The sequence below is a fragment of the Oncorhynchus mykiss genome, chromosome 9 (genome assembly GCF_057628025.1).
Source record: "Oncorhynchus mykiss isolate SJ-2025 chromosome 9, ASM5762802v1, whole genome shotgun sequence".
NCBI classification, from domain to species: domain Eukaryota; kingdom Metazoa; phylum Chordata; class Actinopteri; order Salmoniformes; family Salmonidae; genus Oncorhynchus; species Oncorhynchus mykiss.
The window spans coordinates 10,071,650-10,099,284 of NC_143030.1; the positions used below are offsets into that span (position 1 = coordinate 10,071,650).

Below are 27,635 nucleotides of genomic sequence, written 5' to 3' on the forward strand. Positions count from 1 at the left end.
TTGAGATAATGTTTTGACTGATGTTATTGATTCAGAATGTCTCTCAGGGTATTGAGATAATGTTTGATGGATGTTATTGATTCAGAATGTCTCTCAGGGTATTGAGATAATGTTTTGACTGATGTTATTGATTCAGAATGTCTCTCAGGGTATTGAGATAATGTTTTGACGGATGTTATTGATTCATTAAAAATGGTAGTGATATTTTCCAGAAAATGTATTTCTCATCAATTCTGACCTAATGCTGCTCATTGATGATATTGATTTAGTCTTGTATATGGAGAAATGATATACAGTCGACTCCTGATGATGAATTGATTATCCAACATCATCCTATATTGATGATAAACACTGTTTGTCTACGTGCAGTTATCTTTTCCCTTTACTACTTTACTACTGAGGGCAGTAGTTGATTCCATTCCAGCCCGTCCTCCTAAAGCTCCTCCCACCCTCCCCCAGTGACTGAGGGGTATCATTAAGCAATAAGGCCAATATATATATGGCCAATATACCACGACTAAGGGATGTTCTTAGGCACGACTCATCGCGTGTTATATTGGCCATATACCACAAACCCCTGACGTATCTTATTGCTATCAGAAACTGGTTACCAATATAATTACGGGAGTAAAAATAAATGTTTTGTCATACCGGTGGTATACGGTCTGATACACCACGGCTGTTAGCCAATCATCATTCAGGGCTCGAACCACCCAGTTTGTAATACAAAGTGGGTTCAATAACTTTGATAAACAACCAAAAATAATGACTGATAATCAGGTGGATTGAGACAGCTAAAGTTTGATATGGGTTTTTGGTTTAGTCAAATTGACCAAGCCCATTTCAAGCGTATATATATTGTGTAGGCTAGTTTGCTAGCTAACTCAGGGACATGCTTTGTAGAATACCCCTCTGGTCAGTAGGCTGGCTGCCTTGCACAATAATAAACCCCCATCCATCTGGCGACGCTGTTGTATGTTTCCGGGTTCCAGAAGAGTTTTCGAAAATTCCTCGACTAGAACACGGAAGTAGGATTGGAGGTGAACAAAGATTTGTATGTAATGATGAGATGCTCATGTCACTCAATCTTGACAATAAAAATCCTTGTCCCAAAAGTAGGAATGCAGGCGACATGATTAGGTCCGAAATAAATCCATTGAAACGTATCGGGATTATTTTGGACAGATTTTAGCGAGTGTAACCTCTAACCTCTCGCTTCGCCTCTTCCTCTCTGAAATGACATTGTTTTGATTTTGAACGTTATTGTTGTGGAGTAGAGAACGACCTAGTTAGCTACTGACTGAACTAAATAGACTACCCAACTCCCAGTCGTCTGAAATATGTCTAAACTACAGTTTTCTCGTGTGTTTTTAAATGAGCGTTTAACTACGGCTGCTGTGGAGATTTTCGGGGCAGTTGAGAAAACGGTAGTGGAGTACCAGGAGGAGAATGATCGGCTACGGAGACTGCTGGGGATCACACCGGAGATACAACTATGTAGAATAGGTTAGTATGTAGATCTACTGATAGTTAGATATAGTTCTATTCAATTAGCAAACTTCTTAGGTAAATAGAGATCACAGTTTCAACCAAATGTTTTCATGAGATGTTCTACCTGCCTAACTACTGTATATATTGGTCTACAGGCCTAAAGCAATCAAGCTTTTATCTGTGAATGTGTAATTTATTAGATTAAATAAACCATGAAAGCCATTAACAATTATTACGTAGGCCTATGATTATATAGTTGTCTGCATATTTGATTACTTATCTAAAGCCTTCAAATCTAATTGTATTTGTCACATGCTTCGTAAACAGGCATAAACTAACTAATAAACTTACTTATGGCCCTCCAACAATGCAGAGAGAAAAATAATAAAGATAACACAGGGTTCTCCCCAAAGAGCCCAGAGTGGGGCGCTGCCCTCGTACTCAGTAGCACCACCTTGTTAAAAAATCCTGGGGAGAACCCTGACAATGAGTAACGATACTGTTGTATACACTGGTACCAGCATAGCTGGACACGAGGTACCAGTATGACTATATATACACAGGGTACCAGTATAGCTGTATACACGGGGTACCAGTATGGCTGTATACACAGGGTACCAGTGTAGCTCTATACACAGGGTACCAGTATAGCTATATATACACAGGGTACCAGTATTACTGTATACACGGGGTACCAGTATAGCTATATTTATTTATTTATTTTTATTTCACCTTTATTTAACCAGGTAGGCAAGTTGAGAACAAGTTCTCATTTACAACTGTGACCTGGACAAGATAAAGCAAAGCAGTTTGACACAAACAACAACACAGAGTTACACATGGAGTAAAACAAACATACAGTCAATAATACAGTATAAACAAGTCTATATACGATGTGAGCAAATGAGGTGAGATAAGGGAGGTAAAGGCAAAAAAAAGGCTATGGTGGCAAAGTAAATACAATATAGCTGTCACGAATTACTAAGGTGGGTGGAATCAGGCGCAGAGAGCAGGTTTCAATTATTAGACAGTTTATTCTCCGGCGCACAAAACAACGGTCAACCCAACACACAGGGTGAATAATCCAAAATAGTCCGGAGAATAAAAACTCCACCAAATAACAGGAATACAAAAACAATCCCGCACAAAACAAGGGCGGGACAACCTACTAAATACAAGGACGTTAATTAAACTAAAATACACACAGGTGAAACTAATAAGACAAAACCAACAGACAAACGAAAGAGGGATCGGTAGTGGCTAGTAGGACGGTGACGACGACCGCCGAGCACCGCCCGAACAGGCAGGAGAGCCAACTTGACAGTACCGCCCCCCCCGCAGTGCGCCGCCACCGGCCTCGAGGACGACACGGAGGACGAGGTGCTGGGCGATCCGGGAGGAGGCGGTGGAAATCTCTCAGGAGAGAAGGGTCCAAAATGTCCCCCATCGGAACCCAGCATCTCTCCTCCGGACCGTACCCCTCCCAGTCCACGAGGTACTGTAGGCCCCCCACCTGGCGTCTCGAATCCAGAATGCACCAATTGTGCAAGTTCTCCCACTTAAAAAGATGAGAGGCCTGTAAATGTCATCATAGGTACACTTCAACTATGATAGACAAAATGAGGGGAAAAAAATCCAGAAAATCACATTGTAGGATTTTTTATGAATTTATTTGCAAATTATGGTAGAATAGGTTTGTATGTATATCTACTGATAGCTAGCTATAGATCTACTCAGGCATGTCTTTATAGGTAACCTCTGCTCCTCCTCTCCTTCCCTCCAGACTCCCCGCAGCTCTCTGTCTCTGAAGAGGAGGTTCCCCCTGAGCAGCAGCACTGTGAGCAGGAGTGGAGCCCCAGTCTGGAGCAGGAGGACCCAGAGACCAAACAGATTAAAGAGGAACAGGAGGAAGTCAGGACCAGTCAGGAGGAAGAGCAGCTTCAAGTGCTCTTTGATACCAAAGACTCCATATTCACTCCTTCCTGTGTGAAAAGTGAATGTGATCTGGAGAACCCATGTCAAGAAGCCGTACTAGCTGAACACCCAACTCTCAGTCCACTGAAAACGTCTAAACTACAGTTGTTGAGTGTGTTGTTAAATCAATGTTTAACGGCATCTGCTGCTGTGGATATTTTTGGTGCGATTGAGAAAACTGTAGCAGAGTACCAGGAGGAGAATGATCTGCTACGGAGACTGCTGGGGAGGACACCAGAGATACAACTATGTAGAACAGGTTAGTACATAGATCTACTAAAACGTTCCTTTTGATTAGCTGAGGATGATGATGTGGTCACGTGTGATGCGCTCTGTCTATACTGAACAAAAATATCAATGCAACATGTAACAGTTTCAAAGGTTTTACTGAGTTAAAATGTATTTTCGGGAAATCAGTCAATTGAAATAAATTCATCAGGCCCTAATCTATGGATTTGACATGACTGGGAATATACATATGCATCTGTTGGTCAGAGATATCCTTTAAAAAAAGGTAGAGGCGTGGATCAGAAAACCAGCCAGTATCTGGTGTGACCATGTACCTCATGCAGCGTGACACGTCTCCTTCACATAGAGTTGATCCTTGAGACATGGGGTCGTGTATTATCATGCTGAAACATGAGGTGATGGCGGTGGATGAATGGCAACAACAACGGGCCTCAGGACCTCGTCATGGTATTTATGTGCATTCAAATTGCCATCGATAAAATGCAATTGTGTTCGTTGTCCGTTGCTTATGCCTCCCTGCCTGCCCATACCATAACCCCAGCATTGGGCACACTTCACAATGTTGACATCAGCAAATCGATCGCGCAATGACGCCACACACGTGGTCTATGGTTGTGAGGCCAGTTGGACGTACTGCCAAATTCTCTAAAATTATGTTGGAAATGAGAGAAATTAGCATTTAATTCTCTGGCAACATCTCTGGTGGACATTCCTGCAGTCAGCATGCCATTTGCACGCTCCCTCAAAACCTGAGACATCTGTGGCACTGTGTTGTGACAAAATTGCACATTTTAGAGTGGCCTTTTATTGTCCCCAGCACAAGGTGCACCTGTGTAATGATCATGCTGTTTAATCAACTTCTTGATATGCCACACCTGCCAGGTAGATGGATTATCTTGGCAAAGTAAAAATACTCACTAACAGGGATGTAAACAAATTTGTGAAAACATTTTGAGAGAAATAAGCTTTTTGTGCATATGGACAATTTCTGGGATCTTTTGTTTCAGCTCATGAAACATGGGACCAACACTTTACATGTTGCGTTTATATTTTTGTTCAGTATAGAAACAATTGATCCTTGATTGCTATACCAATTTTGGAAACCTTGAACACTAACCTTAATTATCACCCAAAATGACTTTACAAATACAGAATGTATACTTGCTGTTTTACCACAGATTTCCACAGAGAATTTTGTTTAACTTCGAGCCAAATTGTTGTGTTCCCTTCCCTGTTTCCACAAGAAGTGTCTTACAATTAAGTGTCTTACAAAGTATTCAGAGCTTTTTACACATTTAGTTACATTATTCTAAAACGGATTAAATAGTTGTTTTTACTCATCAATCTACACACAATACCCCATAATGACATCACAATACCCCATAATGACATCACAATACCCCATAATGACATCACAATACCCCATAATGACATCACAATACCCCATAATGACATCACAATACCCCATAATGACATCACAATACCCCATAATGACATCACAATACCCCATAATGACATCACAATACCCCATAATGACATCACAATACCCCATAATGACATCACAATACCCCATAATGACATCCCAATACCCCATAATGACATCACAATACCCCATAATGACATCACAATACCCCATAATGACATCACAATACCCCATAATGACAAAGCAAAAAAAAACATTTTTTTATGAGTTTTGATTCATTTATAAAAAAAATGTAAAAATGATATCACATTTACATACGTATTCAGACCCTTTACTCAGTACTTTGTGGAAGCACCTTTGGCAGCGATTACAGCCTTGAGTCTTCTTGGGTATGATGCTACAAGCTTGGCACACCTGTATTTTGGGAGTTTCCCCCATTCTTTGCTGCAGATCATCTCGAGCTCTGTCAGGTTGGATGTGGAGTGTCGCTGCACAGCTATTTTCAGGTCTCTCCAGAGATGTTCGATCTGGTTCAAGTCCGGGCTCTAGCTGGGCCACTCAAGGACATTCAGAGCCATTCCCGAAGCCACTCCTGTCTTGACTGTGTGCTTAGGGTCGTTGTCCTGATGGAAGGTGAACCTTCGCCCCAGTCTGAGGTCCTGAACGCTCTGCAGCAGGTTTTCATCAAGGATCTCTGTACTTTGCTCCGTTCATCTTTCCCTCGATCAAGTCTCCTTGTCCCTGCCGTTGAAAAACATCCCCACAGCATGATGCTGCCACCACCATGCTTCACTGTAGGGATGGTGCCAGGTTTCCTCCAGGCGTGACCCTTGGCATTCAGGCCAAAGAGTTCAATCGTGGTTTCATCATACCAGAGAATCTTTACTTCTCATGGTCTGAGAGTCCTTTAGGTGCCTTTTGGAAAACTCCAAGTGGGCCGTCATGTCATGTGCCTTTTACAGAGGAGTGGCTTCCGTCTGGCCACTCGTCCCTAAAAGCCTGATTGGTGGAGTGCTGCAGAGATGGGCACCCGAGTGGCGTAGTGGTCTAAGACACTGCATCTCAGTACAAGAGGCGTCACTGCAGTACCTGGTTCAAATCCAGGCTGAATCACATCCGGCCGTGATTGGGAGTCCCATAGGGCGACGCACAATTGGCACAGCGTCATCCGGGTTTGGCCGGTGTAGGCCGTCATTGTAAATAAGAATTTGTTCTTAACTGACTTGCCTAGTTAAATCAAGATTTTAAAAAACGGTTGTCCTTCCGGAAGGTTCTCCCATCTCCACAGAGGAGCTCTGGAGCTTGTCAGAGCGATCATCGAGTTCTTGGTCACCTCCTTGACAAAGGCGCCCAGGTTCGGGGCGAGGGGATGGACGTAAAAAGTCTATACTGTTACATTGATGCTGTTGACCCGGATCACTGGTTGCTGCGGAAAGAGGAGGAGCTCAAAAGGGGGGTGAGTGTAGCCGATGTGAAATGGCTAGCTAGTTAGCTAGTCAACCCTTCTCCCCAGATTGTTCAGTTTGGCTGGGCGGCCAGACTCTAGGAAGAGTCTTAGTGGTTCCCAACTCTTCCCCAGATCTGTGCCTCGACACCATCCTGTCTCGGCGCTCTACGGAAAATTCCTTCGCCCTCATGGCTTGGTTTTTGCTCTGACATGCATTGTCAACTGTGGGACCTTATATAGACAGGTGTGTGTCGTTCCAAATCATGTCCAATCAATTGACTTTACCACAGGAGGACTCCAATCAAGTTGTAGAAACTTCTCATGGATGATCAATGGAAACAGGATGCACCTGAGCTCAATTTTGAGTCTCATAGCAAAGGGTCCGAATTATTTTGTAAATTAAGTATTTATTTATTTTTAATACATTTGCTAAAAATATCTAAAAACCTATTTTCTCTTTGTCATTATGGGTTATTGTGTGTAGCTTGATGAGGGAAAAATAATAATTAGAATAAGGCTGTAACGTAACAATGTGGATAAAGGGAAGGGGTCTGAATACTTTCCTAATGCCCTGTAGTTCAGGGAAACGCAAAACACCTCTTATATGAATACAATTATTTTGCGGTGATATGAAAGGAAAGTTTTGAAGGTTTCCAAAACCGTTGTTGTCAAAAATGTCCAGTTCCAGTCAGCTGATTCTGTCCATTCCTTCTGGTTAGTTCCAGTCAGCCTATTCTATCCATTCCTTCTGGTTAGTTCCAGTCAGCTGATTCTATCCATTCCTTCTGGTTAGTTCCAGTCAGCTGATTCTATCCATTCCTTCTGGTTAGTTCCAGTCAGCTGATTCTATCCTTCTGGTTAGTTCCAGTCAGCCTATTCTATCCATTCCTTCTGGTTAGTTCCAGTCAGCTGATTCTATCCATTCCTTCTGGTTAGTTCCAGTCAGCTGATTCTATCCATTCCTTCTGGTTAGTTCCAGTCAGCTAATTCTATCCATTCCTTCTGGTTAGTTTTAGTCAGCTGATTCTATCCATTCCTTCTGGTTAGTTCCAGTCAGCTGATTATATCCATTCCTTCTGGTTAGTACTAGTCAGGCAGCTTAGTTTCCCATTCAGAGGACCCCCGACACTTTCCCTTAGTTCTTACAGGTCAAGGTCAGCAGCGTCACAAAAATCTGAGGATGTGAGGATGCCTGTTGGGCGTGGTCCGGAGACGGACTAGGCACCCCGTCCAGAAATTTGAGAATTTTGCACTTTTTAAACACCTGAAACCGATTTTTACCTGCAATCTAGAGCCATAATTATTATGCTTAATTCTATGTAAAAAAAAAAATTAAAAAAAGTTCATTTTTCTGCATATCTCTTGAGCTGTCTTGTATCCTCCTGACTGGTCTTCTTCTTTTTTTCATTTTAAGAAACTAAATATACTTCTCTGCTAAAAATCTGTGTAAAAGATTGAAATTAATCTGAGTCTTATTTAGTACATTTTGTATTAGCCTGCTTTTCTAAAGTCTACTAACCTTGTCAGCAGGCATGCCAGCTAAGATAGTTAAGACAAGCTAGCTACTCTAACTTGATTGATAGCCTGAAATGGCTTCTGGGTAGCCAGTTATGAGGTTGGGAGACTAGCTCATACCAACTTCAGAAAATTGCTAGGTGTCTAGAAGTATCGTGTGGTATTACAGAGAAACACCAACAACAACAAAACCTTCAAAAAAATAAATACAATTTTATCCATACAGGACCAGTCAAAAGTTTGAACACACCAACTCATTCAAGGCCTTTTCTTTATTTTTACTATTTTCTACATTGTATAATAATAGTGACAACATCAAAACTATGAAATAACACATATAGAATCATGTAATAAACAAAAAGTATATTTGAGATTCTTCAAAGTAGCCACCCTTTGCCTTGATGAGAGCTTTTGGCATTCTCTCAAGCAGCTTCATCTGGAATGCTTTTCCAACAGTCTCTTGGCATGTTAACCCACCATATGGCTTGTGTGAAGGAAAGCAAATACCTAGCTAGCTATCTGCACTCAGGCTGTATAGATCATAGAGATGCATGCAAAGGAAGAACATTGAAATTGAATGTCATAGAGATCTATAATTCATGAGTGATTCCAAATTCTGTTATAAATAACCTCTGCTCCTCCTCTCCTTCCCTCCAGACTCCCTGCAGCTCTCTGTCTCTGAAGAGGAGGTTCCCCATGAGCAGCAGCACTGTGAGCAGGAGTGGAGTCCCAGTCTGGGGCAGGAGGACCCAGAGCCCACACTGATTAAAGAGGAACAGGAGGAAGTCGGGACCAGTCAGGAGGAAGAGAAGCTTCAAGGGCTCTTTGTTACCAAAGACTCCATATTCACTACTTCCTGTGTGAAAAGTGAATGTGATCAGGAGGACCCACTTCAGTCCTTGACTCTTCCCCAAACCCAGACTGTGGAGAACAGAGAGAGAGACTCTAAACCAGTGAATCTCACACCTTTTGTCACTGTGACCCACATTAAGGGTCTCAACATTCCCTGTGACCCTCCAGATAATCAGAACAATGCCTCCAGCCACAGTTCAGCTGTAAATAGCGACCCAGTAGGACTTGACAGCAGTCCACCATTGGATCCCAGTCCACCATTGGATCCCAGTCCACCATTGGATCCCAGTCCACCATTGGATCCCAGTCCACCATTGGATCCCAGTCCACCATTGGATCCCAGCTCACCATTGGGTCCCAGCTCACCATTGGGTCCCAGCTCACCATTGGTTCCCAGCCCACCATTGGATCCCAGTCCACCATTGGTTCCCAGCCCACTATTGGAGAAACACTGTTCCAAACCCAGCACCACGTCTAGAAAAACTTACCACTGCCGTGACTGTGGTGAAACGTTTGCTCTAAAATCTGACCTGCAGAGACATGTGACTCTCACCAAGAAGAGACTCAGTGACTGCAGCTTCGGCAATAAACACTACAACTCCACCTGTAAACTGAAGGCCCATGTCCAACTCTGTCCCAGTGGGAAACCTTGCACCTGTCCAGTTTGTGGCAAGACCTTCAAATACAAAGGAGGTCTCCCCAGGCACATGAGGATTCACAAAGGAGAGAAACCATTTAGCTGTGGTGACTGTGGGAAAAGCTTCAATCAGAAGGGGAACCTAACTGAACATGTACTGATTCACACAGGAGAGAAACCTTTTAGCTGTGGCGACTGCGGGAAAAGCTTTGGGCTCAAGCGGTACCTAACCATGCATAAACTGACTCACACAGGAGAGAAACCGTTTAGCTGTGGAGACTGCGGGAAAAGCTTTAATCGCAAGGCTGTCTTAACTATGCATATACGGACTCACACAGGAGAGAAACCATTTATCTGTGGTGACTGTGGGAAAAGCTTCCGGCATAAAGGCTGCCTTAAGATACATGTACTGACTCACACAGCAGAGAAACGATTTAGCTGTGGAGACTGTGGGAAAAGCTTCAATAAGAGGGGGAACCTAAAAGTGCATATACGGACTCACACTGGAGAGAAATCTTTTAGCTGTGGAGACTGTGGGAAAAGCTTCAATACGAGGGGGAACCTAACCAGACATGCACGGACTCACACCAGAGATAATTCGTTTCGCTGTGGTGACTGTGGGGAAAGCTTCAATGAGAAGGGGCACCTAAATGAACATATACGAACTCACACAGGAGAGAAACGATTTATCTGTGGTGACTGTGGGAAAAGCTTTAAGCATAAGGGGTGCCTTAAAATACATATATTGTCTCACACAGGAGAGAAACCGTATAGGTGTGGTGACTGTGGTGAAAGCTTCAATGAGAAGGGGCGCCTAAATGAACATATACAGACTCACACAGGAGAGAAACCTTATAGCTGTGGTGACTGTGGGGAAAGCTTCAATCAGAAGGTGGACCTAAAGAGGAATATACGGATTCACACAGGAGAGAAATCGCATGGCTGCTCAGTCTGTGGTAAAGGATTCATTCAGAAGTCTCATCTGCTGAGGCATGTGGATAAAGTCCACAAAGGAAGAAAACAGGACAGAAACTGAAAGAACATTAGGACAAAGAGATTGTCTGTCAGGTAAGTGAATAAAAAGGCAGGATGTGGACAAATCTCTTAGGAAGCAACAGCGATATGGCCCTCATCAAATATGCAGTCGACATGGCTCTGGTTGCTTGCCTGGAGGTCAAGTCCATCTCCAGCTACTCCCAGTTCATTGACTGCCTCTTGACGTGGTTTGACAGTAGCTTTCTTGACCTCAACGTCAGTCACAAAGACCAAAAAACTGTGCCTTGGAGGAAATCAATTTGGGGAAAATGGAAGCCCTTCTCTTGAGCCTGTCACTATGTAAGGGAATACCCCCCTGAAATGGACAAAAATGAATGGCAACATATTGGCATTGGACAAAGTATGGAAGGACGTGGAGCAAGTCACACATTTTAAATACTTGGGGACAATTTTCGACCACAAACTTTTCAACCACAAAACACTGACCTCATCTACAAAAAGGCAAGGCCGTTTCTTTCCCTACTTAAGATAGTATGACGTTTTAATGCAAGCAAATTCACACGGATCGTGGTACACAAATACCAGATTGAGTGTTCTCAATTACAATTCTGCTACCTCTCAGTGATGTTTAATTTTTTGTTTCATTCTGACATTTCAGTCTGACATGTAAAATTAGTTTCATTCTGACATGTAAATGTGTTATGTTTTTATTTTATTTACTTTTCTGCTCTTTTGCACACCAGTATCTCTACTTGCACATCATCATCTGCTCATTTATCACTCCACTGTTAATCTGCTCAATTGTAACTCTTCGCTCCTGTGGCCTATTTATTGCCTACCTCCTCATGCCTTTTGCACACACTGTATATAGACTTTATTTTTTCTACAGTGTCATTGATTTGTTTTGTGTTACTGGCTTGTTTATTGTTTATTCCATGTGTAACTCTGTGTTGTTGTCGGTGTCACACTGCTATGCTTTATCTTGGCCAGGTCGCAGTTGCAAATGAGAACTTGATCTCAACTCGCCTACCTGGTTAAATAAAGGTGAAATAAAATTTAAAAAATGTGTTTCATTCTGACATGTAAATATTTGTGTTTTTATTTTATTTGTGTTTTTATAGTCTCTGGATCATTCATTCTGTTTAAATGTACTAGACAATAAAGTTTGTCTTATCTGCTTATCTTAAAGCTATCTTAGTCTCTGGATCATTCATGCCGTGGGTTACAGGCAAATAGACAAGTAAATCAAATTTGACACCAAGTAATTGTACACAAGGTCCAAAGGAAATTTAGCGCACACTGTCACATCAGTCCCAAGCCAGTTATCAGGAGGGTTAGGGTTAGGGTTAGGAGGAGGTTATCAGGAGGGTTAGGGTTAGGAGGAGGTTATCAGGAGGGTTAGGGTTAGGGTTAGGAGGAGGTTATCAGGAGGGTTAGGGTTAGGAGGAGGTTATCCGGAGGGTTAGGGTTAGGAGGAGGTTATCAGGAGGGTTAGGAGGAGGTTATCAGGAGGGTTAGGGTTAGGAGGAGGTTATCAGGAGGGTTAGGGTTAGGAGGAGGTTATCAGGAGGGTTAGGGTTAGGAGGAGGTTATCAGGAGGGTTAGGGTTAGGAGGAGGTTATCAGGAGGGTTAGGGTTAGGAGGAGGTTATCAGGAGAGTTAGGGTTAGGATGAGGTTATCAGGAGGGTTAGGGTTAGGAGGAGGTTATCAGGAGGGTTAGGGTTAGGAGGAGGTTAGTGGTTCAGTGGTCTAAGGCACTGCATCTCTGTGCTTGAGAAGTCACTACAGACACCCTGGTTCAGCGGTCTAAGGCACCGCATCTCTGTGCTTGAGAAGTCACTACAGACACCCTGGTTCAGCGGTCTATGGCACTGCATCTCTGTGCTTGAGAAGTCACTACAGACACCCTGGTTCAGTGGTCTATGGCGCTGCATCTCTGTGCTTGAGAAGTCACTACAGACACCTCGATTTGAATCCAGGCTGTATCACAACCGGCCGTGATTGGGAGTCACATAGGGCGACGCACAATAGGCCAGCGTCCTCCAGTTTTGGCCGTAATTGTAAATAAGAAATTTGTTCTTAACTGACTTGCCTAGTTAAGTAAAGGTTAAATGAATTAAAAATGACAAAAAATTAATTCAGTTCATGCCAGAAATGTTCTCCTAGATCCCCCTATTACCTGCTGTAATTGTTTCCTCTCATGTAGTTATCTATTCCATTATAACTGGTCTGGACCTTGTAGTAAAACCCCTGATTATATAAATATATTGATACGAAATATAAATAGATATACTTTCCAGAAAACATCTTGAATTTGTCCAATAGTTTTTTTTAAATGTCATTTTAATCTAATGTTGCTCATTCATCGTGTTGATGTAATATTGTATGGAATAATGATAAACTGTTGACTCCTGAGGATGAATTGATTCTCCAAGATCATCCTTCACTGTTTGTCTATGTAGTTTTCGTTTCCCTTTGCTACTGGTCTGTAGGCTGCCTTGCACAGAAAACCTCCATCCAGCTGGCGGCGCTGTCGTGTGGTTCAGGGCACGCAGCCCACGAGAATAAAGGATTTTTCTAAAATTCCTTGACTAGAACACGGAAGTAAGATTGTAGACAATGGTTGTCACTAGTTACCACAGCCACCAAGTACAAATTGGCTCTGTCGTAAAAACCTAAGAAAACTCCAATGTGCGTGTTGGTTCTAATTTAAAGGTTAGGCATACGTTTAACTGTGTGGTTAGGGTTAGGTTTAAAATCAGGTTTTAGGAAGAGAAATTGTAGAAATATTGTACAAATTTGTGGCTGTGGTAACTAGTAACGATCCATTGTTGTTGTAAAGCTAGACCACAGCAAAGATGTTCTACTAAGATAGAATTGAATTGAATAGATCACATCCTGTCGTTTCCAATGCGGAGGCAAGTGAGCCGAGTAGGTGGGATCAAGTGTCGAGATGGGTTTTTCAAAGTCGCGTTTATTGGTCTATCAGAGATGTCAGTCAGATGGCTTAGTGACGTCAATAAAATACATCTTTGTCATATTCAAAATGAGATTTGGAGAAAACACTTTTATTAACTAACTTTAAGTAACTTTTCGTTGTTGACACTTTTATAATGCCACCAAGATCGAAAAGTAAGTTACAAATATATATATTTTAATGTTTATACACGTTATATAAATTCGATATTAAAACGTGTTGTAGTGGGCGTTAACTGTTTAATACATGTTAGAATTTCACATGGGCAAGAAGAGAAATAGTAACGTTAGTTAGGTTGATATATAGACATATATTTATCGGCTGGCTAACGTTACTGTAGTGCAATTAATCGGATTCTGCACTTGTCCGAAAAATAGCAGAGTAACTAACTAATCATTCAGAACCGCACATCTGAGAGAACAGGACGTAAGTTATTAGTTTCCTCGAAGAGCTAGAAACAGCTAGAACATGGATGAGCACGGACGAACAGCGTTTGTAGGAATTAATGTACTCTACAGTACTGCATATCGTTACACCTCAAAGGAGCTACTACAACCAGGTGTTGTAACCAAAATGATTTTACAATCGTTTTGTTTTGAACAGAACCATGACCAGACGGACATTGGAATTCGTTTTAAAGTGACAGCGAGGACAAGGCACTGTTTCCCCACTGTAACGGCTGTTGATGGAAGGAGGTGAGGACCAAGGTGCAGCGTTGTACGTGTTCATATTATTTATTTGAAACTGAACACTAAATAACAAAAGGAATAACCAAAACAGTTCTGAAAGGTTAAACAGAAATTAACTCCCCACAAAACCCATGTGGGAAAAAGCTACCTAAGTATGGTTCTCAATCACAGACAACGATAGACAGCTGCCTGTGATTGAGAACCACACGGCCAAACAACAAAGAAATGCAAAATATAGAGAAATTAACATAGAATGCCCACCCTCGTCACACCCTAGCCTAACCAAAATAGAGAATAAAAGCCTCTCTATGGCCAGGGCGTGACACCCACGAGGAATTTGGCACACGGGTGGTTTTATTTGGGCCCCAAAGTTTTTGAGGCAATTTAAAATATATATTTTATTGTTGTACATAAAAGACTGGAGAAACACCAGGAAATCAGCTTCAAGTTATTTAATTTTTAAAATGTTTATTTAAGAATCTATTCTTGCATTCCGATGAATAATAGAGACACCTGATTGGTTACAAATGTAAGCACGGTTTGAATGATTATTTTATTCAAAACAATTATATTTGTTTGGGCTTTTTCCAATCAATTTACAGTCTACAAATGATTTGTAATTATGTTCCCGACCCCCCACAACCATCCGCTCAAGAAAATAATAGTCACGCGGCTGTATCTAGTTCATCCCTGGGATAAAGGGAATGGGATGACTCACCTTTCCTCTGTTTGTTTTTGTTCTCTTCACCAGGATAGTGAGACAGAGGGGGGGGGGGGGGGGGGGCATGCTGGACATGGCCTTCCAGGATACAATCAAAAGGCACTTGATCTAAGTAAGGTGACTCTTCGTCCTTACACAATGCCAGAGACTGCTAAGGTTTTTTTTAATCAATTATGTCCTCCATTTTTGATATTCCAATCTATAAGATGACCACGTACTTGGGTTTTGGAGGTTTTTAGTCTCGCGGCATGCTTACTTTTCATTTGCCTGTTGTTCTTTTGTGTGATTTTCACAGCATCTTTTCCAGGAGCTGTATTCTCTTGTTAAAGTACCATCTGTATGAGATAAACGTTGTGATATTTTTTCTTTCAATGTGTCTGCAATCAATCACTGTGGGTTCATTATTATTATTATTATACTATAGATCGTCAATTGGATGATGGCCTCCTCCTTGCATGACACCTGTGCTTACATGCTGCTTCCTTTGTCACCTGAGTCTCCTCCTGTTTGCTCATGAGGAAGCCTCCTCACCTGACAGACCAACTCCTGCAGACTCCTAGAACTAAATTCAGCATCTGCTGCTTCCTCTGCTGGAGCTGGGTGTAGAAGGAAGGAGAGGAGCCCTCCTTCACTCTCTTGTTCTGTCTTTCTCACCTAAAACTCCTACATCTGCTTCCCTGGCCTCTCCTTCAAAAAAATAGCAAATTCAAGACTTTAAACCTGTTGATATAAAAGAATAACGATGCATCTTTAGTTGCTACCAACTTTGTGGTTGTCTTCTTTTTGTACTACGCCGTTCATCTGTTGCAGATTGAGGGGGTGGATTCATGCAATGCATTCTGGTAGGTGCTGCCTCGCAGGACAGTGTCTTCCGTGAACCCTGTCGAAAGACATTTCTACCAGAAAAGTATCATGACTGAAATGCATTTTTATTGACAAAGATAGTCAATAATCAGAATAAAACTGCTCCTCGCACACAGCGTAACCCACTCTCTTCAGGTCCTCAAAGGACTTCTGCAGACTGATGTCCCTACGCCTGATGTTTCTCTGGCCACATCTTCCTCCTGAGTAATTACAAAAGTGTGTAAGTATTCATCTCAAATGATTATTTTTTAATTCAGCTGGATGTTGGGCTATGCTTAAAGTCTCCTGTTTCATAGTTAATTTAGTAGTGTAGTGGTTGATATAACATCTGTGGTGATATATTGTAGTTTGTAGATAATAGTTTATGTTTATGTCCTCTATCTCTGTTTTTCACCCTGATTGTTTTTTAATAGAGTTCATTTAAATAGACCCAGACTTTATCCTGTCCTATGAAACATTAGAATACAGACCCACACTTTATCCTGTCCTATGAAACATCACAATAAAGACCCAGACTTTATCCTGTCCTATGAAACATCAGAATAAAGACCCAGACTTTATCCTGTCCTGTGAAACATCAGAATAAAGACCCACACTTCATCCTGTCCTGTGAAACATCAGAATAGACCCACACTTCATCCTGTCCTGTGAAACATCAGAATAGACCCACACTTCATCCTGTCCTGTGAAACATCAGAATAGACCCACACTTTATCCTGTCCTATGAAACATTGCAGTAAAGACCCAGACTTCATCCTATGAAACATTTTCAGTTGCTGCCCTCTTAAACCCGATTGGTCTTTTGAAGCTCCTCTCTATTGCTACACATGGTGTGTGTGTCTTTCTTTTTTGGTCCCTTTTCCTGTTGAGGGGGGATGCATTCACACCATGTGTTCTTCCAGGTTGTGATCAAATGCTCTACCTTTATGGTTTCCATATGTTCTATGTTTTTCCCCATGTTAACAGGCATTTAATAAATGTACAACCTTTTGAGTTTTGTCTATTTTCTGAAGATGCGTATGATTATAGTAGACTATCGTTTGTGTTCTTCTTTACTTAGTCTGATCACAGGGCAACAGAACATAAGTCGTTGCCTGTACAATGTTTTACAGACATCTACCATCATTTTAAGAGGTACGGGTTAATAGTGTTCTACGACTCGATAAATTACTTTGCAATGACCCCGTGTCACAAATGATGGCTTGGATGTAATACGGCTGGGCACATTGGTAAACTAACTATCACAGATAGATGAGATAGATATATCACACTGCATGTATAAATGTGAAACATCCGCTTGGCGTTTCCTCTCACTACCATATTTGGGGTTACACTGTGTTAAACCCGGCTATAAGGTTTGTTTCATTACCGGTAGCTAGCATGTTTTTATCTATCAGTGATCATTGCTTTGGCGATTGATCCGATGGGTAGTCATGGATACAGCACACTACTGATTACACAGCCAACAACGTGTGCCTCACCATGCAATAATTACTCAAAATGCATCTTCTCATTATTTATTACATACCTTTCAACGTCTGTTGGAAGCTGGAACAAGGATTTTCCTCTACTCCATTTTTACAATAAACAAAGTATTTTATTGATGACATGTGTTTCTTATCGTGAAAAAAAAAGTTGATTCACAGAAGAAGTACTAGTAGTGGGAAAACTTGCAAAGAAATCTATTTCTAGCTATTTATTATTAAGCTAAGTCAGCTAGATATCTACTTGGGACAAGCTAGCTACCGCGAAGAAGAGGATGAAGACCATTTGTGCCTTGCTGAATAAGCATAACGTTCATTAGGAAAACGGCCACTATCTAGTGCACTCGTCCTAAACAAAGTAATCTCTACAAGCAATTGGGTAAGTCAAAGTCTACCAAACGTAGTGCACTCTGTTTGTTGTAGATTCTAGTTTTGGAAACGGAAAACTGTACGGAGATCAAATGTTCCTTTTATGAGAAAATGTGCAAAATGTCGGCCAAAATCCATCTAGCTGAATCTTCTCCCACTGTCGTCCACTGGGCTTCCTCTCACTACCATATTTGGTAGCAGTCATTTCCAATATGAGGAAATTAATCATAGTGGGAAGAACAACCACGAGCTAGTGAGATCCTACTGGTGCGTTATAGAATTATTTGCATATTTCCTATTGGGAACGCCTACTCTGAAGTTCGTGTGTGCAATACCTCAATTCACCCATTCACTCCTTCTAAACAACATGTTTTTTTTTATGGGTAAAAATAAAGGTAAAGTTTAGAAAACTTAGTCCATTCTCTTCATAACATATTTTGATTTTAAAACTGTATATGTTTCATCGACAAGAAAATTAGCAGAAAGTCAGCAAAAACCCAACCTTCGCATCTCCCCAGCCCGTTGGGGAGTGGCAGCGATGAGACAAGATCGTAATTGGATATCAACATTGGATCATTCAGAGATCCTCACTGAACTTCTGAAGAGAGTTTGCTGCACTGAAAGTAAAGGGGCTGAATAATTTTGCACGCCCAATTTTTCAGTTTTTGATTTGTTAAAAAAGTTTGAAATATCCAATAAATGTCGTTCCACTTCATGATTGTGTCCTACTTGTTGTTGAGTTTTATATCTTTATGTTTGAAGCCTGAAATGTGGCAAAAGGTCGCAAAGTTCAAGGGGGCCGAATACTTTCGCAAGGCACTGTATATTTAAACACATAGTTGACAAAGTTACAAAAGAGCAACATGAGAATCTGTAAATAACTAGGTAAGATAATCAAGTGAGAGTGGTGTGGAGCATTCCTCAAATAATTTGGCATGAACATCTTTGTTTTGGTGACGGTCTTAGTTTGCCACAAAACCACCACTGACACGACCACTGCTTACAGCTGCTGCTGAGAAACCAGGGGAGGCTGAAGTAATTCTGAACAAGCCAATTAACCCACTCTTCCCCAGGTTGCCGTCAGTGTAAATAATAATTTGTTCTATACTTAGTAAAAAAAATAAAGTCTGTACCTTGTAGTTAACTCTCCCTCCACATAGAGGCGCTGTGGCTTTTGGCTTGCCACCCGCTGATACAGGCGGAAGTGAGTTTACGAGTGGACTTTTCTTTCTTGTGAACAACGTTCTTTCTTTGTGGAAGAAGCTACCAGCTGAATAGCTAACTAGCTACCAGTCAACTTAAAATGTCTAAACAACAGTTGTTTCGTGTGTTTTTAAATGATCGTTTAACGGCGGCTGCTGTGGATATTTTCGGTGCAGTTGAGAAAACGGTAGTGGAGTACCAGGAGGAGAATGATCGGCTACGGAGACTGCTGCGGATCACACCGGAGGTTAAACTATGTAGAACAGGTACGTCTGTACAGTGCATTCGGAAAGTATTCAGACCCCTTCAATATTTCCACATTAGGTGAAAAATCTGTCCATGTGTGTTTGAGCACTTAACCCTCATGTCTCCTGTAATTGCTGGAGATAAGAGCGTCTGCTAAAATGACAGACATTTCAAGTGTAATGCATTGTACTTTTGGAGTCCATTTCTTATTGTAAATAAGAATATAATATGTTTCTGAACACTAATACATTCATGTGGATGATACTATGATTACGGATAATCACGAATAATGAAGTTAATATCCTGCAAAATCAGGAATACAGATACACAACTCCCCTCCTCCTTACCAATAACAGGGGAGGTTAGCATTTTGGAGGGATGTGATGATCTTTGTTTCTTTTAACCTTCTCACTTGTCTTCATTGAAGGTTCATTCATTATTATCCAGAAACAGATTATATTGTATGTACAATAAAAGGGACTCCAAACTTATACAAACACATTATTCACCATTCACTTCCTATTGGGCAAAACCCACAACACAACCAAAACAAACACATTATTCACCATTCACTTCCTATTGGGCAAAACCCACAACACAACCAAAACAAACACATTATTCACCATTCACTTCCTATTGGACAAAACCCACAACACAACCAAAACAAACACATTATTCACCATTCACTTCCTATTGGACAAAACCCACAACACAACCAAAACAAACACATTATTCACCATTCACTTCCTATTGGACAAAACCCACAACACAACCAAAACAAACACATTATTCACCATTCACTTCCTATTGGACAAAACCCACAACACAACCAAAACAAACACATTATTCACCATTCACTTCCTATTGGACAAAACCCACAACACAACCAAAACAAACACATTATTCACCATTCACTTCCTATTGGACAAAACCCACAACACAACCAAAACAAACACATTATTCACCATTCACTTCCTATTGGACAAAACCCACAACACAACCAAAACAAACACATTATTCACCATTCACTTCCTATTGGACAAAACCCACAACACAACCAAAACGAACTGCATTCAACCAGTTTGTGGTTTCACAAGCTTAATGTGTGTAATGAATATGGGATCAAATACGACACTTCTGACTACTGTAATACGCTACGTTAACTTATCCAAATGCTTCTGACTACTGTAATGCGCTACGCTACGTTAACTTATCCAAATGCTTCTGACTACTGTAATACGCTACGCTACGTTAACTTATCCAAATGCTTCTGACTACTGTAATACGCTACGTTAACTTATCCAAATGCTTCTGGCTACTGTAATACGCTACGTTAACTTATCCAAATGCTTCTGGCTACTGTAATACGCTACGTTAACTTATCCAAATGCTTCTGACTACTGTAATGCGCTACGCTACGTTAACTTATCCAAATGCTTCTGACTACTGTAATACGCTACGCTACGTTAACTTATCCAAATGCTTCTGACTACTCTAATACGCTAGGTTAACTTATCCAAATGCTTCTGACTAATTCACATTGGGGGACTAGATACATAAAGGTTCTTTTGATTTCTAAATGGTAAAACAGATATTATCAAAATCCCCTCAAATAAAAGGTGACGTTCTTAACTGTCACCACATATAAAACATTTGATCCCAAATTCTGGAGTACAGAGGCACATTTGTAAATGTTAGTTTCACTGTCTAAATAAATACATAAGAGAGTGTAAACCTCTGCTCCTTCCCTCCAGACTCCCTGCAGCTTTCTGTCTCTGAAGAGGAGGTTCCCCCTGAGCAGCAGCACTGTGAGCAGGAGTGGAGTCCCAGTCTGGGGCAGAAGGACCCAGAGACCAAACAGATTAAAGAGGAACAGGAGGAAGTCAGGACCAGTCAGGAGGAAGAGCAGCTTCAAGGGCTCGTTGATACCAAAGACTCCATATTCACTCCTTCCCGTGTGAAAAGTGAATGTGATCTGGAGAACCCATGTCAAGAAGCCGTACTAGCTGAACACCCAACTCTCAGTCCACTGAAAATGTCTAAACTACAGTTGTTCTGTGTGTTTTTAAATCAATGTTTAACGGCATCTGCTGCTGTTGAGATTTTCGGTGCAGTTGAGAAAACGGTAGTGGAGTACCAGGAGGAGAATGATCTGCTACGGAGACTGCTGCGGAGGACACCGGAGATACAACTATGTAGAATAGGTTAGTATGTAGATATAATACCTAGCTAGCTACGGTTCTACTTAGTTAATAAACTGTTTCCGGTAACAGGGATCTCCATCGCATCCATTTTTAAAGAACAATTCATAATATAGCTATGATTCACCAGGCATAACTAAAAAGTTATCTGTCAGGAAATGATCATTGAAAACAGCTTATATGGCACAGCCTTTCTGACTCCAAAGCATTTCATTAGAGACGGTGAGTATGTTTACGTTCACACTAGTAATTCCATATTATATTGACGGCAGTAGGCTGAGTACGACATCGGTCCTGTAGACCCCTGACTCTGCTCATCTTCAACGCTGTGAGGTCATAATAGAAGTAAGCATTAGAGGTCGACCTCTACTAAGTGTAACAGTATAGACTTTACGTCCGTCCCCTCGCCCCCACCTGGGCGCTAACTAGCTAGCCAGCCATTTCACATCGGCTATATTAGCATACGGTGATCAAAACATCTAGTTTTCTGAGAAATCTTTCAGATTATTAGGACGTGTACAAGCTTTATTAAAATATCAAGTTTGGGAGCAGTAAAACTATTTATCTGTATTGTACATTATTTTAGCTCCTGATATTATTTAGGATCAATGCCAATAAAGACATTTTCAATAAAAAAATCGTTGAGATCTATAATTCACATTTGTGATTCAAGTGTTCTATTTAATTGTGTGGTATATAAATAACCTCTGCTCCTCCTCTCCTTCCCTCCAGACTGCCTGCAGCCCTCTGTCTCTGAAGAGGAGGTTCCCCCTGAGCAGCAGCACTGTAAGCAGGAGTGGAGCCCCAGTCTGGGACAGAAGGATCCAGAGACCAAACAGATTAAAGAGGAACAGGAGGAAGTCAGGACCTGTCAGGAGGGAGAGCAGCTTCAAGGTCTCAAAGACTCCATATTCACTACTTCCTGTGTGAAAAGTGAATGTGATCAGGAGGACCCACTTCAGTCCTTGACTCTTCCCCAAACCCAGACTGTGGAGAACAGAGAGAGTGACTCTAAACCAGTGGATCTGAACCCTTTTGTCACTGTGACCCACATTAAGGGTCTCAACATTCCCTGTGACCCTCCAGATAATCAAAACAATGCCTCCAGCCACAGTTCAGCTGTAAGCAGTGACACAGTACGACTTGACAGTAGCCCACCATTAGATCCCAGTCCACCATTGAAGAAACACTGTTCCAAACCCAACACCACAGCTAGAAAAACTCACCACTGCCGTGACTGTGGTGCAACATTTGCTCTGAAAGCTGACCTGCAGAGACATGTGACTCTCTTCAGTAAGATACCCAGTGAATGTAGTTCCTGCCAAAAACGCTACAACTCCACCTGTAAACTGAAGGCCCATGTCCGACTCTGTCACAGTGGTAAACCCCTCACCTGCCCTGTTTGTGGAAAGACCTTCAAACACAAAGGAGATCTGTCCAATCACATGAGGATTCACACAGGAGAGAAACCATTTATCTGTGGTGACTGTGGGAAAAGCTTCAATCGCACGGATTTCCTAACCAGGCATAAACTGACTCACACAGGAGAGAAACCATTCACCTGTGGTGACTGTGGGAAAAGCTTCAATCGGAAGGAGACCTTAACTACGCACAAACTGACTCACACCAAAGAGAAACCATTTAGCTGTGGTGACTGTGGGAAAAGTTTCAATCGGAAGGTGAGCCTAACTGAGCATAAATTGACTCGCACAGGAGCGAAACCATTTAGCTGTGGTGACTGTGGGAAGAGCTTTATTCGGAAGGTGAGCCTAACTGAACATAAACTGACTCACACAGGAGAGAAACCATTTGTCTGTGGTGACTGTGGGAAAAGCTTCAATCGGATAGGGCACCTATCTGAACATAAACTGACTCACACAGGAGAGAAACCATTTAGCTGTGGTGAATGTGGGAAGAGCTTTATTCAGAACAGGGCACTAAGTAGACATATACTGACTCACACAGGAGAGAAATCATTTAGCTGTGGTGACTGTGGGAAGAGCTTTATTCAGAAGTGGGACCTAAGGAGACATAAACTGACTCACACACGAGAGAAACCATTCACCTGTGGTGACTGTGGGAGAAGTTTCAATCGCAAGGAGACTTTAACTACGCACAAACTCACTCACAACAGAGAGACACCATTTAGCTGTAGTAACTGTGGGAAAAGCTTCATTCAGAAGGGGGTCCTAATGAGGCATTTACTGACTCACACAGGAGAGAAACCATTTAGCTGTGTTGACTGCGGGAAGAGCTTTATTCTGAAAGGGGACCTAAGAAGACATATGCTGATTCACACAGGAGAGAAACCATTCTCCTGTGGTGACTGTGGGAAAAGCTTCAATCGCAAGCAGACCTTAACTACACACAAACTAACTCACACCAGAGAGAAATCGTGTAGCTGTGGGGACTGTGGGAAAAGCTTCAATCGGAAACATCATGGCTGCTCAGTCTGTGATAAAATATTAATTCAGAAGACTAATCTGCTAACACGTGAAAAACAACCACAAAGAAAGTGAATGAGGACACAGAGAGGAGACTAAGAGAGTATTGAGATACACCTGTGGACCAACTGAGGACATAGACACAGAGGGGACTAAGAGAGTATTGAGATACACCCAAGATCCCCTGTGGACCAACTGTAACTGGTTCTCCTGATCCTGCTCAGTCCAATGTCACAGTAATTATATAATGGGACTGTTGTCTGAACCTAACAGGCAATGTTGCTACTCTTTGTGTATGAAATGGACAATTTGCAGTTCCGACAACCACCAGTTTTTAGGTGAACAACTGGGAGATGATGTAGGAGAGTTGTGATCACTCAATGTCGTAGACAGATCTGTGGATACAAGATGTCCAGATCTGATGCAGGGTTTCCAATAGGCTGCCTGTTGGTGGTTTAATATGGCCCAAGTTTTCATGTGTAAATAGATTTACAGTACCAAGGGTTTTTCTTTATTTGTACTATTTTCTACATTGTACAATAAGTAGCCACCCAGGTGTATCCGATCTCAAGAAATTGTAGAAAACATCCCCCTTATGTAATCAATGTGAGCATTACTTAACCAGGGGAGTAGTGATTGGATAATGGGGAATGTTTTGTAACTAGGGGAGTAGTGATTGGATAAGGGGGATGTTTTGTAACCAGGGGAGTAGTGATTGGATAAGGGGGGTTGTAACCAGGGGAGTAGTGATTGGATAAGGGGGATGTTTTGTAACCAGGGGAGTGGTGATTGGATAAGGAGGGGTTGTAACCAGGGGAGTAGTGATTGGATAAGGGGGATGTTTTGTAACTAGGGGAGTAGTGAGTGGATAAGGGGGTATTCCTGTATTGTGTGAATCAGATGTAACTGGTTGAGGGAGGAGTTTACCAGCGAGGCTGGACTGTATATAAGTCATTGTTGGCAAGTCATTTTTCTTTGTCTGCAGACGGCCTGTTTTTAGAACCTCTTTCTCTCTGGGGCCTTTTTCCTAAATATTCTACTGCTGTATTTTGTTGTTGTTAACTTGTTAACTTGTTATCCACACATGCAGGGTCATATAATTAGTATTTTCTTTAGGAGGAACAGGATTGTGTTTCCTGGAGGTGGAGAGTTGGGGAGACCATAGGATGTGTAGACTGATTATAAAGGGCTTTGCTTGAATAAATACTGGCTGTGCATTTCCTCTGGAGGGGCCACTGACCCAAATAGACCAGAGGGTATCCTCTTTGTTACTGTGTTGGGTTCATGCTTTGGGGTGTGTATGAAAATGTCTCAGCATGACGAGGTGAGTATACCTCTTTCGTCTCGTGGGACACTAGGTCCCATTACAGTGAGGAACTCCAGGTCCACAGATGAAGGGTTTGTGGTGCACTAAGCTATTAAAGACTAAAGTATTTATTTAATAAGTTGCAGAGCTGAGAAATTATACTCACCATGAACTTCTGGTGTTATTGCCCTAGGAGATCGTGATGAACTTCGACCCCTGAGCTGACGTCCCGCTGAGTTGGTGACGCACATCCCTGGGTGTAAAACAAAGATATGTATTAATTAATAAACAGTTGCAGAGTGAAGAAATTATACTCGCCCTCAAGTTTTACTGGTCTTATTGCCCTAGGAGATCCTGATGAACTACGATCCCTGACAGGTATTCCCAAACTGGGGTACGCCAAATAAAAATGTGATTCACTTTTTTTTCTCTCACCTGAGTAGACTCGTTTCACTGCCAAAAATTAAATTCAACCCTCTAGTGTTCGGCGAAATAACAACACAATGTCAAATACAGGTAGCCTAGTCAAATGATTAACATCCAATCACATTAACCGTTACTCATCCAATCACATTCACCGTTACTCATCCAATCACATTCACCGTTACTCATCCAATCACATTTCGACTCTGTCAATCACCACATCCTCATCGGCAGACTCGACAGCCTTGGTTTCTCAAATGATTGCCTCGCCTGGTTCACCAACTACTTCTCTGATAGAGTTCAGTGTGTCAAATCGGAGGGTCTGCTGTCCGGACCTCTGGCAGTCTCTATGGGGGTGCCACAGGGTTCAATTCTTGGACCGACTCTCTTCTCTGTATACATCAATGAGGTTGCTCTTGCTGCTGGTGAGTCTCTGATCCACCTCTACGCAGACGACACCATTCTGTATCCTTCTGGCCCTTCTTTGGACACTGTGTTAACAACCCTCCAGGCAAGCTTCAATGCCATACAACTCTCCTTCCGTGGCCTCCAATTGCTCTTAAATACAAGTAAAACTAAATGCATGCTCTTCAACCGATCGCTACCTGTACCTACCCGCCTGTCCAACATTACTACTCTGGACGGCTCTGACTTAGAATACGTGGACAACTACAAATACTTAGGTGTCTGGTTAGACTGTAAACTCTCCTTCCAGACCCATATCAAACATCTCCAATCCAAAGTTAAATCTAGAATTGGCTTCCTATTTCGCAACAAAGCATCCTTCACTCATGCTGCCAAACATACCCTTGTAAAACTGACCATCCTACCAATCCTCGACTTTGGCGAAGTCATTTACAAAATAGCCTCCAATACCCTACTCAACAAATTGGATGCAGTCTATCACAGTGCAATCCGTTTTGTCACCAAAGCCCCATATACTACCCACCATTGCGACCTGTACGCTCTCGTTGGCTGGCCCTCGCTTCATACTCGTCGCCAAACCCACTGGCTCCATGTCATCTACAAGACCCTGCTAGGTAAAGTCCCCCCTTATCTCAGCTCGCTGGTCACCATTGCATCTCCCACCTGTAGCACACGCTCCAGCAGGTATATCTCTCTAGTCACCCCCAAAACCAATTCTTTCTTTGGCCGCCTCTCTTTCCAGTTCTCTGCTGCCAATGACTGGAACGAACTACAAAAATCTCTGAAACTGGAAACACTTATCTCCCTCACTAGCTTTAAGCACCAACTGTCAGAGCAGCTCACAGATTACTGCACCTGTACATAGCCCACCTATAATTTAGCCCAAACAACTACCCCTTTCCCTACTGTATTTAATTTATTTATTTATTTTGCTCCTTTGCACCCCATTATTTTTATTTCTACTTTGCACATTCTCCCATTGCAAATCTACCATTCCAGTGTTTTACTTGCTATATTGTATTTACTTTGCCACCATGGCCTTTTTGCCTTTACCTCCCTTATCTCACCTCATTTGCTCACATCGTATATAGACTTGTTTATACTGTATTATTGACTGTATGTTTGTTTTAAAGGTGTTCTCAACTGGCCTACCTGGTTAAATAAAGGTGTTCTCAACTGGCCTACCTGGTTAAATAAAGGTGTTCTCAACTAGCCTACCTGGTTAAATAAAGGTGTTCTCAACTGGCCTACCTGGTTAAATAAAGGTGTTCTCAACTGGCCTACCTGGTTAAATAAAGGTGTTCTCTACTAGCCTACCTGGTTAAATAAAGGTGTTCTCAACTAGCCTACCTGGTTAAATAAAGGTGTTCTCTACTAGCCTACCTGGTTAAATAAAGGTAAAATAAATAAAAATAAATACAAGGACATGTCTAGAATAAGTGGGTCAACGTCCCCTCATCCTGCTTGCACCTCTCACACAGTGGTGAGGTGTCTGGGAATATTTTATGCAGTTTCACTTTTGAGTAATGTAACCTGTGTATCACCTTAAACTGTACAAGGTTGTGTCTGGCATTCACTGAACTGTGGTTTATATTCCGGAGAGCTTCTACCCAGTCCTCATCTGAGATTTCTGAACCAAGTTCTTGTTCCCACGCCCTTTTAATGGTGTCTGTGGATACCTCTATGTGGGCCTGTAG

At 41.9% G+C, this 27,635-nt stretch overlaps 2 protein-coding genes across 3 annotated transcripts in view; both read left to right on the top strand.

Annotated features, from left to right (window-relative positions):
- The first annotated feature begins 1,231 nt into the window (after window positions 1-1,231).
- On the top strand, window positions 1,232-11,776 carry LOC149980747 (uncharacterized). Its single transcript, XM_090183408.1, has 2 exons — window positions 1,232-1,506; window positions 8,757-11,776. The coding sequence occupies exons 1-2, from the start codon at window positions 1,341-1,343 to the stop codon at window positions 10,622-10,624; spliced, it is 2,034 nt and encodes a 677-aa protein (XP_090039534.1). The 5' UTR covers window positions 1,232-1,340; the 3' UTR covers window positions 10,625-11,776.
- A 7,137-nt stretch (window positions 11,777-18,913) lies between these two features.
- The window catches only part of LOC110531367 (uncharacterized), a 36,310-nt gene continuing 27,588 nt past the window's right edge, over window positions 18,914-27,635 (top strand). The window contains exons 1-3 of one of the 2 annotated variants that reach the window (XM_090183424.1): window positions 18,914-19,158; window positions 20,893-21,342; window positions 22,072-25,399. In XM_090183424.1, coding sequence (XP_090039550.1) covers window positions 18,993-19,158; window positions 20,893-21,342; window positions 22,072-23,858 — 2,403 coding nt within the window. In that variant the 5' untranslated portion in view covers window positions 18,914-18,992 and the 3' untranslated portion in view covers window positions 23,859-25,399. Of the gene's footprint in view, window positions 19,159-20,892; window positions 21,343-22,071; window positions 25,400-27,635 lie in introns of those variants that run through there. The other variant, XM_036989240.2, reaches the window with a different exon arrangement.

Bases quoted from the DNA above. Each gene is read 5' to 3' on its own strand.
- LOC149980747 (XM_090183408.1), top strand. From the start codon at position 1,341: ATGTCTAAACTACAGTTTTCTCGTGTGTTTTTAAATGAGCGTTTAACT. The intron at 1,507-8,756 runs GTTAGTATGTAG...CCTTCCCTCCAG, and splicing joins GATACAACTATGTAGAATAG to ACTCCCTGCAGCTCTCTGTC.